Source organism: Rattus norvegicus, chromosome 13 (genome assembly GCF_021556685.1).
Source record: "Rattus norvegicus strain SHRSP/BbbUtx chromosome 13, alternate assembly SHRSP_T2T, whole genome shotgun sequence".
In the NCBI taxonomy this organism is placed as follows: domain Eukaryota; kingdom Metazoa; phylum Chordata; class Mammalia; order Rodentia; family Muridae; genus Rattus; species Rattus norvegicus.
Genome location: NC_141546.1, coordinates 95,172,223 through 95,193,190, shown reverse-complemented (window position 1 = coordinate 95,193,190; position 20,968 = coordinate 95,172,223). Strand labels below are relative to the sequence as shown.

At 46.1% G+C, this 20,968-nt stretch overlaps 1 protein-coding gene across 3 annotated transcripts; it reads right to left on the bottom strand.

Annotated features, from left to right (window-relative positions):
- Nucleotides 1–4,426: 4,426 nt before the first annotated feature.
- On the bottom strand, nt 4,427–20,690 carry Sde2 (spliceosome associated SDE2). Of its 3 annotated transcripts, none has more exon segments than NM_001024970.3 (7): nt 4,427–6,378; nt 10,781–11,270; nt 12,356–12,470; nt 13,684–13,853; nt 15,191–15,302; nt 15,963–16,080; nt 20,503–20,690. In NM_001024970.3, coding segments are annotated over 7 exon segments (1,347 nt in total). In that variant the 5' UTR covers nt 20,623–20,690; the 3' UTR covers nt 4,427–6,156.
- Between the last annotated feature and the right edge of the window lie 278 nt (nt 20,691–20,968).

Sequence of the window (20,968 nt, the reverse complement as noted above, 5' to 3'; positions counted from 1 at the left end):
AGGCTATCGTACTTACTGCCCTTGCAGAAGACCCGCATTTGGTTTCCAACACCCAATAGCAGCACACAACCGACTGTTAACTCCAGTGACAGGGATTCCGACGCCCTCTTCTGGCCTCTCCAAGGGCACTGCACTATATGGTGTAAGTATGTCTCAGGCAAACCACTCATACATGTAAATAAATCATAAAAAGGGGAAAGAGGTGCTGGAGAGATGGCTCAGCGGCTAAGAACACTGCTCTTCCAGAGGTCCTGATTTCAATTCCCAGCAACCACAGGGTGGCTCACAACCACCTGTCGTGGGATCAGATGCTGTGTTTGAAGAGAGCAATGGTGTGTTCCCACACATAAAATAAGTGAATCTTAAAAAAAAGAAAAGAAAAGAAAAGAAAAAAGAAAAAGAAATAATTGAAACCTGAAGTGAAAATTTTAGTTTCTTTGAAAAGCAGAAATATCATGGAAATATGTTTTTATTTTAATCCCAGGCGTGGGGACATGGGACGGCTCTGCAGCAGCTGACTGTAATTTGCCTTGTGCTCTAGCGCTCTAGCAGAGGAATGGTTTTGCCAGCTGCAGACGGTTTCTGCGATTGTGTGTCGTTCAGAATTCTGGGATTTTTCAGAGGATCTATAAATGCTAGATCCCCACATGTGGGTTGTCGGTTGGTCGTTGTTTGGTAATAGTCATGGCCGAAGAAGAAACAAAAAGAAAGAAAGTAGGTTCAGGGAGCTCTTTCTTTCCTACCTAGTGTGTATGGGGGGCGGGGGGGTTGAAAGTGCAGAATACGGGTGGAGAGGGGGAAGACAGAAGGACCCACAAAGTAGCCAAAAGTCCAGTTATAGACCCAAGCTAGCTTCTTCCCACAATAGTGATCACCACCTTGGTCCTCATTTCTGAGGGTTCCGGGAGTTGTACACTAGAGTGTTCAGCCACACTACCCAGCTGGCACCCAGACCACTTCGTGAGTCGAGGGGCCACAGGCCGCTTATGCTGTCTTCCCTCCTCATACAGAGGAGAATTAACAGGTGTTGGTATCACTCCAAACACACTTGTTTGCAGGGATGTCGATGAATCTAGAGCCTTGTGTCTCGCCATGCCACTTTGGCCAGCCCCACCCGCCTGCCTGTCCCGAGTGTGGGTGTTACAGCCCTGCACTACCACCCCAGGCTCGGCATCAGTGTTTGGTTTGGGGTTACTTTAGGAGACAGGGTTTCTCCACGTAGCCTTGGCCATCCTGGAATTCACTCTATAAATCAGGTGGCCTCAAACTCAGAGATCCACCTGTCTCTGCCTTCCGAGTGCTGAGATTAAAGACATGCACCACCACGTGGCCCTGAGTTGCTGGGGTTTTTTTGTTTGTTTGTTTTGTTTTTTATTCTTTTTTTTCGGAGCTGGGGACTGAACCCAGGGCCTTGTGCTTACTAGGCAAGCGCTCTACCACTGAGCTAAATCCCCAACCCCTTCTTTTTCTTTTCTTTCTTGCTTGGACATGATGAGTCCCTGAATGCAGGTACCCATCAAGGCCAGAGGTGCTGGAACTCCTGCCATGGGTACTGGGAATGGAACCTGGGTCATCTGGAAGAGCTCTGCAGCCTGAGCTACTGGGCTATTCTCTCTCCTGCCCCGCTTCATTGTCTTGTCCCATATACCGTGTTAGGCATTAGGACCCAGCCCTAGAACCTTCTCTATACCCTGTTATTGAAACCTCTGGGTTTCTGCCAGTTACACTTAATTTTGACATGAGTCTGACTGGTACTAGATGAAGTTCCTTGTCCTCTTTTTGAAAATCTACAGCTTCATCAATGGTCCGAGGACAGTAATGGGCAGAGCAGCTTCTGTAGTAGGCCGAGGGCTGTCCCCACCCCAGTGAAGAATGACCTAGTCCCATATAAAGGCCAAGGCTACCCATCTGAGACCAGGCCACACCAAGCCCTTGGAGCACTGGAGACTCACCCAAGATTTTTCTTGGTAGCACAAAAATAAAACATTAGTGGGACCTACTCAATACATCCTCAAATCCCGCACCCCACCTCCCCGGGTAAAACAAAACAAAGCAAAACAAACAAAAAAGCAGCAAATGGTCAGGATAGAGTGTTTGTCACAGAGGGGAATAGTGTTGTGTGGAATGTCGACCATGCTTGTAAGTGATTTACTCAGGACCTGTAGAAAGAAAACAAGTGAAATCCGAAAGGTCAATCATTAGAGGTCTGGGCATAGCTCACTTAGCTATGGATGGAAGTTCAGTTCCCAGCATCACAAAGCTAAACAGACCTGTCAGGTTCAGGCCGGCTTCCCTCACTGTCAGCTGCCCACAGCTGATAGGGTTGGGTGCCACAAGCTTCTGGGAATCAGTGCCCTGCCTATGGTACGCACAGCACTGTTCTCAGGCTCCTGCCATTTCTGGGCAGCCCCCTGCCCTGCTTCCCTTCCAACTTGGTACACAGCCCACTCTAGTGGCCACAAGAAGTCTTTGTTGTTGTTTGGTTTTTTTCAAGATAGGGTCTTTGTGTAGCCCTGCCCATTTGTATGTGCTTGGCCCAGGAAGTGTTAGGAACCATTAGGAAGTGTAACCTTGTTGGAGTAGGTGTGTCACTGTGGGTGTGGGCTTTAAGATGTGCGTCCCTCATCTTAGGGCTGGAGAGATGGCTCAGTGGTTGAGAGCACTGACTGCTCTTCCAGAGGTCCTGAGTTCAAATCCTAGCAACCACATGGTGGCTCACACCCATCTGTAATGGGATCTGATGCCCTCTTCTGGTGTATCTGAAGACAGCTACAGTGTGCTCATGTAGAATAAATAAATGAATCTTAAAAAAAAAAAAAAAAAAAAAAAAAAAAAGACCCTCATCTTTTGCCTGGAAGTCATCATTCTGCTAGCAGCCTTCAGATGAAGATGTAGAGCTCTCAGCTCCTCCTGCACCATGCCTGCCTGGATGCCGCCATGTTCCCACCTTGATGATAAAGGACTGAACCTCTGAACCTGTAAGCCAGCCCCAATTAAATGTTGTCCTTTATAAGACTTGTCGACCCGTCGACTTGGCCTTTCTTAAGTCTGTGGAAGAGAAGCTTCCACCCTGCACGTGACACCTGACCACATTTAAGGACCAGGGCTCCCTTTGGGGACACCCTAAGAGACCCAGTTCCCCTCAAGCTGGATTGGGTTCTATATCTAAAAGGCACTTGCTCTTGGTATTTGAAATTGAGTAAATGAGAAATGAAAAGTGAGAGAATGGGAGATGGACACAGCAGAAACCCATTAGCATCCCGGGAGTACGGCAGCCGTCCAGCACAAGAGCTGCAGACTGAGGCTTCCATGCTGTAAGGCCACACTCCCGAGATGGCACAGCTAGGGCTCTTAACCTGAACGAAGCAGGCCGTTAGGAAAGGTCACTGTCTCGGCCACCACTATGGCTGCCCAACTGACCTGCCAGGTGGAAGAACCTTTACTCTCACCAAGCGAATTCTATGAACCCTGTAGGTCTGGACCCAACATTCTCTCTTTGGTGGGGGTTGCCGTTTTGATAGGGTCTTGCTACTTTGGTAAGGCAGGCCTCCAACTTGTGGGACCAAGCAATGCTACCTTGGCTCTTCAGTCCCTGGTATTAGAAGTATGGGCCACTGTGTCCTTCCCTTCCCCTTTAAGGTTCTCGTAGACACCCACATGGTATGTGTCTTAGGGTTTCTGCTGCTGTGACGAAACACCATGACCAAAGTGACTTGGGGAGAGAAGGGTTTATTCTGCTTACACTTCCACACTGCTATTCATCACCCAAGGAAGTCAGGACAGGAACTCACACAGGGGAGAAACCTGAAGGCAGGCTGATGCAGAGGGCATGGAGGGGTGCTGCTTACTGACTTGCTTCCCATCTGTCTTCTTAGAGCACCCAGGACTACCAGCCCAGGGATGGCTCCACCCACAATGAGCTGGGCCCTCCCCCATCATCACTAATTGAGAAAATGCCTTACAGCTGGATCTCATGGAGGCATTTCCTCAACTGAGGCTCCTTCCTCTTTGATGACTGTAGCTTGTATCAAGTTGACACAAAACCAGCCAGTACAGTATGAAAGGAGGGTTCAGCTATCCACACTAGACAAATGATCCTTCCCAAACAACAGAAATCCGTCTCTTTCCAGCTCGGAAGCACAACTTTGTCTAGCCTGCTCCTCCAGAGCCCCAGTCTTGAAACTCTGTCCACATAGTGGGGATCCTGAGGCTTCCAGACCCCTCTACCAGCAACTTTGCCTCAGAGACTCTTAGCAGCTTGGCTACATCATAGAACCTGGACAGTCGTGGGATGGAAATGTTTGGGTGGCAGTGGGGGGACAGTGGTGGACTTGGAGACTTAGGGGGCTAGCATGTCTGTGTAATTCCCAGGGAGAAAAAAGCAACAATGTCAGGACAGGGAAATCTTCAGAAAAAAACAAAACAATTGCTTAAAATGTTTCCAAATTTAATTAACAGAATAAATTTACAAAACCATGAAGCTCACCACACTACAAGGCAGAAGAGTAGACCATGCCTGAAACACCCCCAAAGAAAATGTTATGATTGTGACTCACCGCTGACCCATCATCAGAGACAGGGCCCAGATGATGAGGGTGATGGTGATGGTGATGGTGATAGAACAGACACAAATTCGAGACAATAACGTGCAGTCTGCAGACACCCACTGTAGACAGAAGGAGCAGGAAAGAGGAAATGGACAGAACCGCGCACTGTGGAGACGAGGTGAAAGCTGGAGGGGGAGGGCTGTGCTTCAGATAATACGTGGTGAACAGGAAACCCAGAGAGGAAGGAATTTCACGATCAACCGTTCAATAAGAAGGAGAAAGTAAGACCTAACAGTAGCTTCAAGATATAAAGTAAAAACGGAAGAATTAAAGAAGCACGGTGGACCAGATCAGGACACGCTGTATCCATGTGTGAATTGTCAGATGGGAAAAAAATCCCAAACCCATCAGAGACAGACATTTTAAGGCAATGCAGAAACATATATAAGATCACTATATTAATATAAAACTGAAAACTTAGCAAACGCCAATTAAGTTATTTTTATCTAAAAAGGGGGGGCAATTCCCACAATCATAATTGAGATTTGAGTTTTCTCTTAGTTCTTATGAAAATAAACCAGCAAAGGCTGGTCACCTGAATGAGCTGGCCAACCACTCACAGGCGTTCTCGCACACAGCCTGCTGCCCACTGAGTGTGTGCTCGGTGAGAATGTGCACACAGCACAGATCGTCAGATCCTATCCTAGGTCAGTCATAAAGAGGATACAGGGTACCTTCTGTCCTGAAAAGTCAGTATCAATAAAACATTTAGAGAAAATACAAACACTCACTAATTGGGTAATATACTAAAAGTAATAATAAAAATAAAATCTCTAATTGGTGATCTAAGACTTAGGGAGCTAAAGAAAGATGATAAAGTAAATGCAAGGCATGTAGGAGAGGAAATATAAACTCAAAAGCCAAAGAGATCGGGCTAGGGATTTAGCTCAGTGGTATAGCGCTTACCTAGGAAGCGCAAGGCCCTGGGTTCTGTCCCCAGCTCGAACAAAAAAAAAAAAAAAAAAAAAGCCAAAGAGATCAACGACAACTGAGAAAACCCACAAAGCCAAAAATCTGATTCTTTGAAAACTAAACAAAATAGACAGGCCCCCCAGCTGAAATAAAAATCCCGTGTGGGAAGCCTGGCTAGCTCCACCCCTGGTAACACACACTATACTAGGTTTTTAAAATGGAAGTTATGAATAGCCGTGTCTATAAACCTGACTGCTGTGGGTTACACAAATGAATTCTTGGAAACATCTTACCCAAATGACACAATATATAAAGCCAAAGAAATGTATAAACCTCTGACAAAGCAGGCTCAGTGGCTCATGCCTGAGACAGGAGGATCACTGCCAGTTTCAGACCAAAGTGAACTACACAGTTCTTGGTGAGCCTGGCCTATAGAGTAAGTCTCTTACAAAAATACCAGAAAGAATAAGATACAAAGTTTTCTCCTCCAATGAAAACCTCAAGCCCAGGTACCATTGAAAAGAGACTAATCAGAACTGAATTATTAAAAAACTGGCTTTTAGTATCAAAAGGAACATTGGCCACAAGTCCATCACACTGGAAGAAGTGTCGAACACCAGGAGAGTGCTGAGAAAATTCACTTCTTCTTCCCTTTTGAAGGCTTGGCAAATAAAGTTGGGTCAATGAGCTCCTTTGAGAGGCCTCTGACAGAGAAGAGTCTGGCCGCACGCTCCTGCAGGGTTCCCCCGCACTTCAGTCCAAGGGCCATCAGTGCACACTTGAGCCTCTCCAAACCCAGCAACTCCAACTCGGCTGCACAGCTGAATGCCGACAGATCCAGAGCTTCCACACCAAGAGCCTGATGGGAAAAGAAACATTAAAGCCAGCCCCTCCTCCCCCTCCTCCTCCTCCCCCTCCCCCTCCTCCCCCCTCCCCCTCCTCCTCCTCAGAAGACTAAGTACTGACCACATTCTACTTTTAGGAAGTTCCATTCACTGTACTATCACCCAGCTACTGACTTGCCATCTCAGTATCTAGACACATTCAGGACAGCAACATGCATACAATTCCTCCCCTCGATCCCACGATGGGGTCTCACGTAGTATTCAAAGCTAATTTTGAATTTGCTTATGTAGCTGAAGCTGGTTTTGAACTCCTCATCCTCCTGTCTCTGCCTCTCAAGGACTACGACACAGATATGCACCACCATATCCGGCATCTATTTTCAGCTTTTTAAAACTGGGTCTTGCTATGTATGTATCCCTGGCCTCAAACACTCAGTAATACTCCCACCTCTGCCTCCCAAATGCTGGGATATTAGAAGTGTGCCCCATCATTCCAGCTTGGAATACCTTTTTTTTTAGATTTATTTATTATGTATACAGCGTTCCACCTGCATGTACACGTGCAGGCCAGAAGACAGCATCAGATCTCATTATAGATGGTTGTAAGCCACCATGTGGTTGCTGGGAATTGAACTCATGACCTCTGGAAGAGCAGACAGTGCTCTTAACCTCTGAGCCATCTCTCCAGCCCTTGGAACACGTTCTTAATGTTACTTTTTTCTTTTCAGATTTCACTGGTTATAGAATCTGAACAGTAATACAGACCAAACCTACTCTTATAATTTTATCACAAGTAAGAGAAGGCACCCAAAAGTTTAATACTGGCGGATATCCACCCCTTCCTCTTAAACTGTTAGCTCCACAATCTTAGAGCTTTCAATTCTAGCTACACAGCTGAGGCCAGTGTGCTTCCACTCACATGGTGATTAAAAAAAAGTGTACATTTTACAGCTGTTCTACCTAAAAACACCTTTATAGACTTTAAGACAAAACTAAACACTTCTAATGCCCTGCCAGGATTTTCCTTCCATTTTAAAGTTTTATTTTATTTTATGTGTATGGGTATTTTGCCTACAGGTATATCTGAGAACTGTGTGTGTGTGTGTGTGTGTGTGTGTGTGTCTGGTGCCCTCATGGCCGAGAAGGGGATATCAGATCCTTTGGAACTAGAGTTAAAGACAGCTGTGCACATGTGTGTGCTGAGAACCAAACCCAGGTCTTCTGGAAGAGAGGCCAGTGCTCTGAGTCATCTCCCCTGATCCCTGAAACACAATGTTCTGTGTGTGATTTGTGGGCACGCATGTGAGGACTCTGCCCTCTCCTTTCACCTTCACAAGAGCTCTTGGGATAGTCATTTCCAGGCAGGAGCTGGAGAGATGGTTCAGCTCGTAAGCTAAAGGTCCCAACTAAAAGGACAAATGAACAGAACGTGAGGCTCAGATCTAATGATAAAGGAATGGGCCTCTCTCTTCTACAGGAGACCAGACCCTTACATCCAGGTGACAATTTTTCTGTCTCACATAAGAAAGAAAACTCTAGGGCTGGAGAGATGGCTCAGACATTAAGAGCACTGGGGGTTGGGGATTTAGCTCAGCGGTAGAGCACTTGCCTAGCAAGTGCAAGGCCCTGGGTTCGGTCCCCAGCTCCGAAAAAAAGAAAAAAGAGAAAAAAAAAAAAAAGCACTGACTGCTCTTCCAGAGGTTCTGAGTTCAATTCCCAGCAACCACATGGTGGCTCACAACCATCTGTAATGAGATCTGATGCCCTCTTCTGGTGTGTCTGAAGACAGCGACAGTGCACTCATATACATTAAATAAATAAATCTTGAAAAAAATCAATAAATAAAAAGAAAGAAAGAAAACTCTAGCTGGGTGGTGGCAACGCACACCTTTGATCCCAGAACAGGGATCAGAGGGCCAGCCTGATCTACATAGTGAGCTCCAGGACAGCCAAGGCTACACAGAAAAACCCTGTCTCGAAAGAAAGAAAGAAAGAAAGAAAGAAAGAAAGAAAGAAAGAAAGAAAGAAAGAAAGAAAGAGACAGACAGACAGACAAACAAACAGACAGACAGAAAAAGAAAAGAAAACCCAAGGTTGATTTAGTAGTGGGAAACACAGCAGCACACTTGTCAACTTGAAAGTGCCAATCCAGTCTTGTTATTGTGTGTTTAGAGATAAACAGTGGGCTAGAAAGGAGGCTCAGTGTTCAAGGACTGGGTAGCTCAGTTCACAAACAGCTATAAGGCTGAAGGACCAGACACCTTTAATGGGCTATGTGGGCAATCACAGACACACACAGACAGTCGGACAGACAGACACACATAAAGACAGACAGACAGACAGACAGACAGACAGACACACACACAAATACAAGCCAGGTCACATACCCTCACACACAGAGAGACACACATAAATATAAGAGCCAGGTCACATACCCTCACACACAGAGAGACACACATAAATATAAGCCAGGTCACATACCTTCATATACACAGACAGACAGACACATAAATATAAGCCAGTTCACATACCTTCATATACACAGACAGGCGGACAGACAGACAGACAGACACACAAATACAAGCCAGGTCACATACCCTTACAGACAGACAGACAGACAGACACACACACACACACACACAAATAAATACAAGCCAGGTCACATACACTCATATACACAGACAAGCACACAGACAAGCGCGCGCGCACACACACACACACACACACACACACACACACACACACACAAATAAATACAAACCAGGTCACATACACTCATATACATACATACATACACACACACATACATACATATATACATACAAGACACACACACACACACACACACACACACACACACACACACACACAGACACACATACACACACACAAATACAAGCCAGACATGGTAGTGTATGAGTTTCCTCTCAGAACTTGGGAAGATCTCTAGAAGTTTGAAGCCAGCATGGCCTACATAGTGAGTTCCAACACAGCCAGGGCTACACAGTGAAACCCTGTCGTAAACAAGACTTCCTTTCCTATCACCAGCTTCTCGTTTTATATAAACCTGTTATGTTTGTCACTCCCTCTCTTGGTTCTCTGGGTCCTCAGCTCCGTTATGGGTGCACTTGCCCTCTCTCCTACCATCCCTCTCCATCCCTCCACATCCCCAACCCTCCATGGCCCAGCTCAGTCTGGACCCTTTTCAGAGGCCTCTGGCTATACTCTCCCTCCTATCTACATGGAAAACCTTCTCCTCAACCATAAAACAAACAAACAAACAAAAAACCCAAAACAACAAAAAACAACAAAACAATTCCAAACCAGGCCATATGTGAAGCCATATCTTAGAACATGGCACCAAGGACACCACCTAGTGGCAAAACAGTGTAATTTCAGAGCTTACAGGGGACAAGCTTCTCAACATCTGTAGATTAAATGATTCTCACTAAGCAGCTATTGGGAAGGAGACACATGTGCATCATAACCATTTACTGATTTACTGTACAGATAGACACCACCCCTCCAACCCCCCCCCCCGCAAAAAGCCCTGCAGTGGATTACTTTGTAATCATAGACTTAGAAGGCTGAGAATTGCCCTGAGTCATGCAGCCTGGACTATACAGAGTTCCAGGCCAGACACAGAGGTGAGAGCCTATGTCAAACAAAACAAACCAACAGCAAAAGCCAACTAGACTAAAGGGGGTGTCGAGAGGGAGGGCTGAGGTTGAGAGCAGTGCCTGCTCTTCCCAAGGACATGGCTTGGATTCCCAGTGCCTAAAAGGCAGCTCACAGGCAGCTGTAACTCCAGTTCCAGGGGACCCGAAGCCCTCTTTTGGCCTCCATGGGCACCTAGCACGCACTTTTCACGCAGACATACATGCAAGCAGATCATCCACGCATACAAAATTTTGAAAAGAAGTGGTAAGGGCTGAGTTGGTGGCACATGCCCAGAATCCCAGTACTGGAGAGGTAGAGGCAGAAGAGAGTTTTGGGGACAGCCTGGTCTACATATCAAGTTTTAGAGCATGCACTCTTGTGCTCTCTCTCTCTCTCTCTGTATTTCTGTTGTTTGTTAAGATTTAGTTATGTATAGGAGTACACTGTTGTTGTCTTCAGACACACTAAAAGAGGGCATCAGATCCCAGTACACGTGGCAACCACCATGTGGTTGCTGGGATTTGAACTTGAGACCTCTGGAAGAGCAGTCAGTCCTTTTAACCTTTGAGCCATCTCTCCAGCCTGTTTGCTTGGTTATTTTTGAGGCAGGGTTTCTTAGTGTAGTCCTAGCTGCCCTGGAAACTCACTCTGCAGACCAGGCTGGCCTTGAACTCAGAGACTGACCTGCCCCTGCATCCAGAGTGCTAGGACTAAAAAACGTGCAACCCACCCCAGCCAAACCAAACCCCAACATACCGTGTCTCCTGAGTTGCTTCCCTCTGGGGTAGCAGCAGGGATGCTTTTCCTGTCTTCTCCAGACAAAGCCATGGCAGCTCTGTCTTCACCAATCACTCCTGTCTCTTGGCCCTTTTCTGTGGGCTCGGGACTCTCTGTTTCCTTCCTTGCTGGGGTCTCCTCTGTTTCTGTGACTGTGACCGTCTTCCTCTCATTGTGCTCCCTGGTAGATGTCTCTCCTGGCTCAGTTCCTGTGTTCTCCAAAATGCCCTGCCCAGGCTCAGTCATGGGGTTCTGAAGCTCTTTAGGCGACTCAGAGCGTGTACCAGATCCTGAGCTCTGAACACTGCCAGGAGAGTCTGCTGCCACCTCCCCACCATCACTGCCATTTTCCCGGGCACAGCAGCTAGGCCCCGAGGTCCCAGGAGCATCTTCATGGTCATCATCTTCACTGTCATCTGAACTGCCAGTACTGGATCCCTCGGCAGCCTCCAGTCCTTCCATGCCCAACCTGTGGGAAGCAGCAGGAGGGCATGACACCATTTCCAGCCTGCACCTCTACCTGGATGGAGTATATCTCTCTAAATAGCGAGAGCACAGGCTAGCTTAAGATGGCAGTGGGCAAGTTTCGGAAAAGTACATTCCGAGGCATAAATAGAAGGGAACATCTCAGAGGGCTGCATTCAACCACCGTGAGGACAGACAGGAGTGCCTTGCTCCCGCCAGCCACCTTCAGACATAAGCATTTTCATGGGGTGCTTTACTGTGTCTAATTGTCAACAGTTGAAATTAATATAGAAAGGGAAAGTTTCGAGTGTAATGTCAGGAACACACATACACACACAGACACACACACCCATGTACACACCCGAATTTATTGTTCAGATTCTGTTGAATGGCTTCTGAGGCAGAAAAGACTACTAGTGTGTACAGAGTGCCAATCAACACAATCTGAAGCCTGAATACTCTGGAAATTTGAGCTCCCACCAATGCTACTTAAAAAAGTGTTTAAGTCCTGGATGTGGTAGCCCAGGTTGGTGATCTATGATCCAAGTAGAGAGGGCTGATGCAGGAGAATCCCAAGGTTGAAGCCGGGCAACAGTACCCTGTCTCACATGAATACATAGGAAGGGAGGGGAGGGGAGGGAGGGAGAGAGGGAGGGAGAGAGTGAGAGAGAGGGGGAAGAAGAGGAGGAGGAGGAAGAGGGAGAAGGAAGGAAGGAAGGAAGGAAGGAAGGAAGGAAGGAGGGAGGGAGGGAGGGAGGAAGGAAGGAGACAAGAAAATCAGGGGCTGGAGAGATGGCTCAGGGGTTAAGAGCACTGACTGCTCCCCCAGAGGTCCTGAGTTCAAATCCCAGCAACCACATGGTGGCTCACAGCCATCTGTAATGGGGCCTGGTGCCCTCTTCTGGTGTGTCTGAGGACAGTGACAGTGCACTCACATACATAAAATAAATAAATCTTAAAAATTAAAAAAAGAAAAAGAAAATCAAGAGGAGAGAGGAGGGGAAGGAGAACTGGTATTAGTACCAACAACGAGATGGAAAGTCACAGAGGTCCTCCAAGATCAATGTGAAGGAAACAGGAAGAACTTACCAAAAGCACCTCTTTTTCTTTGCACCAGCTCCCTGGTCTGTCTTTGACCTGTTAGGCCGTTTTCGAGTCTCCGTGACCTCTGCTGACACCACCTTGCTGGAGGCAGCCTGCATACCTAAGAAAAGTTAGCCAGTGTCTGTCAGGGTACAATCTATGTCTGAAGCTCCGTAGTTAAACTTCTTAAAAAAAAAAAAAAGACTTGTTTATTTTTTATTTATCTATTAATTATATATAAGTACACTGTCGCTGTCTTCAGACACACCAGAAGAAGGCATCAGATCTCATCAGATAGTAGCGAGTCACCATGTGGTTGCTGGGATTTGAACTTAACTACTGACCCGTAAATTTCTTTAAAAAAAAATAAAGAAAGAAAAAGCAACAAGTTTCTTTATGTTGTTTTCACAGACTTAGTTAAGGCTGTTCCTCACCTGATGAATGTAAATTGTCATACCAAATTTTATATGGTTATGAGATTAATCTCAAATAGGAAAAAACCCACTGTGGAACCACACCTGCTTGCGACCAGGCCTCATTCAGTCCAAGCCTCAGCACTGTGTAGCTGGAGATGACCCTGATCCCTGATCTTCCTGTGTTCACCGCTCCAGTGGCGCAGTCATACGCACCATCACTCGTAGCTAGGATACTGTCTAGATTTGGGGAGGGGAGATGTATTGTTTCATTTTTTCAATGCAGTGTTTTTATGTATAGCCCTGAAACTCAATTTGTAGACCAGGGTGGCCTTGAACTCACAGAGATCCACCTGCCTTTGCCTCCCAAGTGCTGGGATTAATGGTTACCACCACACCCAGCTTAGAACAGTATTTTTAAAACACAACATGTGATTTGTGACTTGAGGCTGCCGGTTCCTAGCTGGAGTTGTTCATATCCATTTCTTTCCTATCCTAGTCGTCTTGATGAAAAGTCCCTTTAGATCAACTGGACTCATGACAGGCCCGGGACGCTACACTGACGCTTTAAAGGGTGTGCTGATGTGTACACAATTCCTGAAGACTTCCCCTAGCCCTGCACTGCACAAGGAGAAAAAAAAAAAAAGATGGGCTGGAGAGATGGCTTAGACTTTAGGGGCTAGACTCACGACCAAGAAGAGAGGCTGGGAGCCTAAGGAATTTCTGGAGAGCCATTCAGATGTTGCATGTGTGCTGGGCTGGGTGTGGTGGACGGTCAGGATGTGACAACAGGCTGTGCTGGGTTCCGAGGAGAGGTTCTAAGGCTTTCCTTATCCTCCTCCAAAACGCTCAAGATGCTTTTGAGCAGTGGATCTTGGCTCCAGAAGCCTGCACAGCATGTGGAGGAATCCTCGCTCTTACCTTTGAGGACTGAATCCTCCAGACGCTCAGCCATTTCATGGCACTGCCTCTGGTAGTCAGGGCTGGCAAAGCAGTGTGCAGGCTCTGCAAGCTTTCGCTGCAGTCTCTCCAGGCGCCTTTGCTCCTTTTCAGCCTCTCGCTCAGCTTGCTGTTTTACCCACTCGGCCATCCTGGGGGAGGGAGGGGATGTAACTCACACACAGGCTTATACATCACATGTCACACAGCACTTAGATCAATGGTAGACCACACTTATGAAGGTGGTCCCACACTGTGATGGACTTGAAAAACTCTTGTTACTTAATAACACTGTAGTTTAAATAACAAGTAGTTTAAAAGTACAGACCAGGGGTTGGGGTTTTAGCTCAGTGGTAGAGCACTTGCCTAGCAAGTGCAAGGCCCTGGGTTTGGTCCCCAGCTCCGAAAAATAGAAAAAGAAAAAGAAAAAAGAAAAAAAAAAGTACAGACCAATCAGGCACAGGACATAATGCGTGCTAATACTTGCCATTGATTTATCTAGCTATTTACTGGGGAGGGGGGAGGGCGATCACAGGGATCAAACCCAGGACCTTAAGCAAGTGCTCTACCACCAAACTGCACTGTTGTTCTAGTACTGTTTCACTTATGATTCTGCCTTGAGTCAAGTTTAGACATAGTGTCGAACGACTTTAATCTCAGCACTGGGAGGCAGGGGCAGACAGATCTAGGTGAGTTCAAGGCCAGCCTGGTCTACACAGTGAACTAAAGGACAGCCAGAGATACAGGGAGAGACCCTATCTCAAAAAAACAAAACCACAATAGACAAACAAACCAAACAAGTTTACCAGGAAACTGTATGCCATGTCTTACAAGCCACACTCACGCACAGTCCGCCAATCTCTTCACTGCATCAGGTGATCGAGTACACTGTCTGCACTCACCAATGCTCCCTCTGTGGTGCTTGACCAGGAATTCTATTAACAAAGTATTTTCCAGAACTCACCCCCAAGCATTTTGACCACATAAAAACATGTTCCCTAGACAATTAGTAATCATATTATGATATTTCTCCAGAAAGGTGTGTCATGTTTAATGTCACAATACTGTAAGAGACTATGGTGGTTTGAATAGTTTTGGCCCTGTAGATTCATGTGTTTAAAATGCTTGGCCATAGGGAGTAGCACTGTTAGGAGGTGTGGCCTTGTTGGAGGAAATATATCACCGTGTAGGTGGGCTCTGAGGTTTCCTATGCTCAAGCTCCACCCAGTGTAAAATCAGTCTCCTCCAGAAGACAGTCTCCTCCTGGCTGCCTTTAGATCAAGGCGTAGACCTCTCAGCTCCTCCTCCAGCACCATGTCTGCCTACAGGCTGCCATGCTTCCTGCCATGATAATGGATTAAACCTCTGAAACTATAAGCTAGCCCCAATTAAATGTTTGCCTCTAGAAGAGTTGCTTTGATCATGGTATCTCTTCACAGCAATAAAACCCCAACTAAGACAGAGATTTAACTAACAAGGGATAGCTTACGCTTTCTCATGATTGACATCTCGTAATCTCCTCCCACTGAGATCCCGGCAGGCTTCTCGATTGGTTGTCTTTTCAATCTGTGCACCAAGTGCTCGAAGCATAGACCCGAAACCTAAAACCAAAAATACATGGATTTAGAGGGCTAAGGATGCAAGCCAGGTTAATGAAAAACAAACTTATTTGTTTTATGTGAAAGGGTATTCTGCCTGCACGCCCAGATATGTGTAGCACATGCGTGCCTAGTGCCACGGATCCCCAGGAACGAGAGTTCAGACAGTTGTGAGCTGCCATGTGGCTGCTGGGAACTGAACCCTGGTTCTCTAGAGGAACAGCCAGTGTTCCTAACCACTGAGACATCTCTCCAACCCTGTTTGCTCTCTTCTTAAACTTACCAGAACACCCAGGACCTTAGTCTGCCTGACCTGAGAAAAACAGTTTCCTCAGATGACTTTGGGTCACGCTTAGACATACACCAGGAGACAAATCTTGATCAAAGCAGGCACTGACTGTTGAAAGCATGCCCTTCAACAAACTGGAGGGAACAATGGTTACCTTTATCATTTAACCTCCCTAAAGTCTTGGAGACCGGCTTCTCAAAGAACAGCTTGCCTGGAGAAGCTGAGATTTGTAACTTATTACCCAAAACTTAGTATAAATGGTTTCACAAGATGACTCAAGGCTGGTATGCCAGAGACCAACAAGTGTGTTCATTTCACACACTGCTTAAAAAGCACAGACACTGCTACCTGGAGCTATCAGCCTCACGTCCTACCTCCTTTGCCCCCTCGAAGCCTGGGCTCCAAACTGTACACAGCTCCATGGCACACCTTGTCACCAGCAGCAACGAGGACTCCATTGCACTTCACAAAGAAGCATTCCACAGGAATTTCCTAGAGACAAGAGCAAGTCTTATGACATTAGACAAGGCCTAATACTTTATTTTATTAATCATTCTACAGTAGATAATAGATTAGATCACTATGTGTTGAGCTAAAAACAAAGATGATTAAACCCATCATCCCTGTATAGGATTCAGCTTCCACTGTGACCTACGCACCCTCCTTCTCTCCTACAGGTCACGTGAGTCATGCACACACAGGGCTCAGACCTAGTAAGGCAGAAGTCTCACTCATTTCTCCTGACCTTTATAAACTGGGGGTCAATTTAATAACAAAACTGATCCAATACTTAAAACTGCCAAATCACCCTCACATGTATAGGTAGGGATAGAGGAGAAGGGAGAGGCAGGAGTACATTTTAGGTGTTTTTGTTTTGTTTTTATAGAGTTCTTTTTTTTTTTTTTTTTTTTCCGGAGCTGGGGACCGAACCCAGGGCCTTGCGTTTGCTAGGCAAGCGCTCTACCACTGAGCTAAATCCCCAACCCCATAGAGTTCTTATCTCAGTATGTAGCCTAGATTGTCTATGCACACTTGAAAGACACCAGGATGTGCACCACCATACCCAGTGAGGATTTTAGATTTCACTCTTAAAAAAAAAAAAAAAAAAAAAAAAAAACCCAAAAAACAAAAAACAAACTACTGGCCTGGAAAGGTGACCCTGCCTTTAATTCTAGAACATGGAAAGCAGAGGCAGACAGGTCTCTGTGAGGTCTAGGATAGCCTGGTCTACAACACTACATAGAAGAGAGTGTCTCAAAAAAAGAACAGGGTTGGGGATTTAGCTCAGTGGTAGAGCACTTGCCTAGGAAGCACAAGGCCCTGGGTTCGGTCCCCAGCTCCGGGGGAAAAAAAAAAAGGAATCAAAGTTGAAAAAAACAGAACATACACAAAGTTGCCAATATATCAATGTCACTTAAAGTCACGTGACTGCATAAAATCACGTGAGAGGAAAGTCATAAGAAAGAAGATCAGAAGACAAACTCTAGAAACTCCAAAGTTAGAAAGTAAGGAGATGAGGTGGGAGGCAGTAAGGAGCCTGGAAAGGAGGCCAGAGAGGAGGAGGTTGATGGTGATGTAGGGGCCAGTCATGGCCGACTATGTCAACCAACTCAGCATGTAATGGAAACTCAAAACCAATGGCTCTTCTGTTATGATGGATACCATGACCAAAAGCAACGAAGGGAAGAAAGGATTTGTTTCAGTTTGCACTCCCAGATCCTAGTTCATCAATGAGAGGAAGTCAGGGCAGGAGCTGAAGCAGAAACCATGAAGAAACACAGCTTTCAGACTAGCGCTCAGCTCGGGCTTGCCCATCTTGCTTTCCTATGCATCCCAGGCCCACCTGCCTCACGTGGCGCAGCCCCCAGTAGCCTTGGCCTTTCAATATCAAATAGCAATTAAGAAAATGACTCCCAGACCATCCTACAGGTTAGTTTGGTAGAAAATCCTCCAACTGAATCCCTCGGCTCCACCATCAAGAGAACCTAACTGTACAAAGAAGGTAACTACACATTAATTGTGGAATACTGAGATTTCACCCACAGCAAGAGAAGGGCAGGCTGCACACAGGGCTGCAAGGTGGAAACACTAATGAGGAGCTCAGTCGCTTTCCTTCTCAGTGATGAGAAGGTACAGGAGACACCACTGCAAATGAGGCAGGGAAGGGGGAGAGGCTGAGGCCATTTACATAAAACAATCGGGATGAAGGGCTGTTTTTGTCCATGAAACTGTCTACCTTAAGTTATTAAGGTTCACCTCACATTGTTTATATGACGAGCCTAAGCACCAGAGACAAACCTCCAGTCCACAAAGGTCAAATGTACTGACCCACTGCAGTGAGGAGCTACAGAGAAACCATGGAAAATTTCCCCAGTCCCTAACAAAAAGCAAGAATCACTATAGATGGAAGTTAGGGGAAGTTTACATAAAGCACTGTTCTGAGAGGACTACAGGTCGGTGAGGACCAATGTCAGGCCTAACTGTTGAGCATACCCAGGATCCTTGGAACTACAAATTTTAGATACTAAATATTGTATTCAGAAACCTTTAACCAGGGGCTGGAGAGATGGCTCAGTGGTCAAGAGCACTGACTGCTCTTCCAGAGGTTCTGAGTTCAAATCCCAGCCACCACATGGTGGCTCACAACCATCTGTAATGGGATCTGATGCCCTCTTCTGGTGTGTCTGTAAACAGCTACAGTGTACTCATAATAAATAAATCTTAAAAACCTAATCATAAGTTGTTCTCACACCTAGGCCTTCATAGCAAAGGAGCAGAACAGAATGCCCCCCTCTCGCTGACACCTCCACAGCAGAGTTCTTCTCGTCTCTGGTTTTTGAAACCAACTTTTTTCCAGCAAGTAAAAGTAGCTTTTGGAAATCCTTGCAGCATTTTGCTATTGCAGTAGGTCCCTGGGAGGTTCCCATTAACTCATGGTTGCCTTTACTGGTGTCTGTTAAGGCTAATGAACAGCAGGGCAAAGCTTTTATTCTGTCCCTGAGAAATGGATCAGAACCAGTTTGCCTTAAAAAGTGCGGTGTGAACTTGACCTATTTTGATTTTCCCTATTTCATCAAATTACCCTTTGTAAGCTGCTTGTATTCACATTTACTATAATTAAGAAACAGACTCAGGGGGTTGGGGATTTAGCTCAGTGGTAGAGAGCTTGCCTAGGAAGCGCAAGGCCCTGGGTTTGAGCTCCGAAAAAAAGAGAACCAAAAAAAAAAAAAAAAAAAGAAGAAAAAAAAAAGAAAAAGAAAAAAGAAACAGACTCAGACGTTCCCTCTGATAACTGCTCCACTTATCTGCCATCCAAACAACTCAATTTTTTCTGGATGTCTGGCCTCCTACAGCCCATGCACATCACCCCTGTTAAATCTGAGGACTAAGTGATACAAGGTTCTTTTGTTTTGAAACAAGGTTTCATGTAGTCCAGGCAGTCTCAAAGCCACTACAAAGACTTGGCCGAGAACTTAACCTCTCAAGGGCTGAGGTTACACACACTCTATCACACCTGCCATTTTTCTGGGTCCTAACACTTCTTATTGTTAAGATTCTATTGTTTATGGATCAATTTTAAGTTTAAAAACAAATCGTGAAAATTATTCTTCGAATCCATTGAAAGTCAACTGTTATGGAAAATATCAAATGGTTAAAAAAAAGGTTGTTTTTCTCACTAGGCTGCAGTATGAGAAGAAAACGAAGGCTAGATATGGTGGTATACACCAATAATCTCAGCCCTCCCGTGTGCCAAGACCATCCACGTGATAGGGCAAAACTTTCTTGCTTTTTTTTTTTTTTAAAGTGCAAACAAATTAGGAAATCACATATTGGGGTTGGGGATTTAGCTCAGTGGTAGAGCGCTTGCCTAGGAAGCGCAAGGCCCTGGGTTCGGTCCCTGGCTCCGAGAAAAAAAAAAGAAAAAAAAGAAAATCACATATTGGAGCTGGAGAGACAGCTCAGTGGCTCTGCTCTTCCAGAGGTCCTGAGTTCAATTCCCGGCAACCACATGGTGGCTCACAACCATCTGTATTGGAATCCAACGCCCTCTTCTGGTGTGTCTGAAGACAATGACAGTATACAGTGTACTTACATAAAAATAAATAAATAAATAAATAAATCTTAAAAAAAAAAAGAAAGAAAATCCCATATTTGCAAGCACCCATTGCTTCTCCATGGTCCAAGTCTCTTTAGTACCAGATTTGGTATTTTAACATCTGTTAAGTTGAAACATAACAGAAAAAAACAGACTATAACTCGGGAAAGGTGTAGTCATAAAGAAAAACCATTCTAGACCAAATGCCCAGATTAAAATTAGATTCAGGGAAACCAGTAAATTCCTTAGATGATTGAAGAGGCTTGCGATTAGTCAGTCAAAGCTCGCTTATTTGGGAATTAAAGCTTAGAACTTTAGAAGTACTTGACCAGGGTTTCATGAATACACATGGAACAGAAGAACAGGCAGATTCTAAAGAAGAGGCCCAAGGACCTACGGTGTTAATAGAACATCTGTGAATAACTGGCCCTGACAGGATGAATTCATGTCCTTCGCTAACCGTCCTTTGGCCTGGGTGGGTTTTCTGATGGGTCGATAAGAAGGCATAGTCCTAACCAAAATGTGAATGTAAGAAGAGAAGAGAACCTTAAAGGCATCATTTTTGGGGATAAAAGAAACGGAACGAGTTTCTAATCAAGGTTGGACTAAGTGCCGTAACTGAATGTTGTTTTCTCTTACAACATGGAGACGAAACAACTACAACCATAGAATAGTAGAGGAAGTTCCCATATGAGTCCTGAAACTGGAGAAATCTCAGTCTCAAAAACCGAAATGTTCAGAGAACAGAAGCACCCACGACGAACCCAGCTTGGCCTGGTGATCTTTCCTCCCCCACTTCCGGGAACCGCGATCCTCACCTGTTCTTCGCAGTGTCGGTAGATTACATCGCGCACTGAGCACCCGACCGAGGCACACGGTAGCGCCTTCCACGCGGTACCGGGGCCGCGAACCCACGCCAGCACAGCAGCCTCCGCCATTTCGTTTGGTGACGGAACCTCTAGACCGCGACCCGCACTAGGCGACACAACCTTCCGGTCGCATCCTGATGACCGAAGGCCTTGTCTTCCGGTGCCCCGCCTCCGGTGTTTCCACTCACCCCCGCCTTTCCGGAAGACAATCACGTGACCTGGCGTCACGCGAGCTGGCGTGGGGGAGGGGACAGGAAAGGCCTGCCCGGGGCCGATAAGACCGCAGAGCGCTCGAGCTAGGCGTTGCTAGGGGCGGTTGCTAGGGCGGGGCTCGAGGGACTGGCTATAAAGGGCGAGCTCTGGGCGCGGCTGGAGCGCTTTGGCTGGGGATGATAAGCTACCTTTAGCTCCGCCC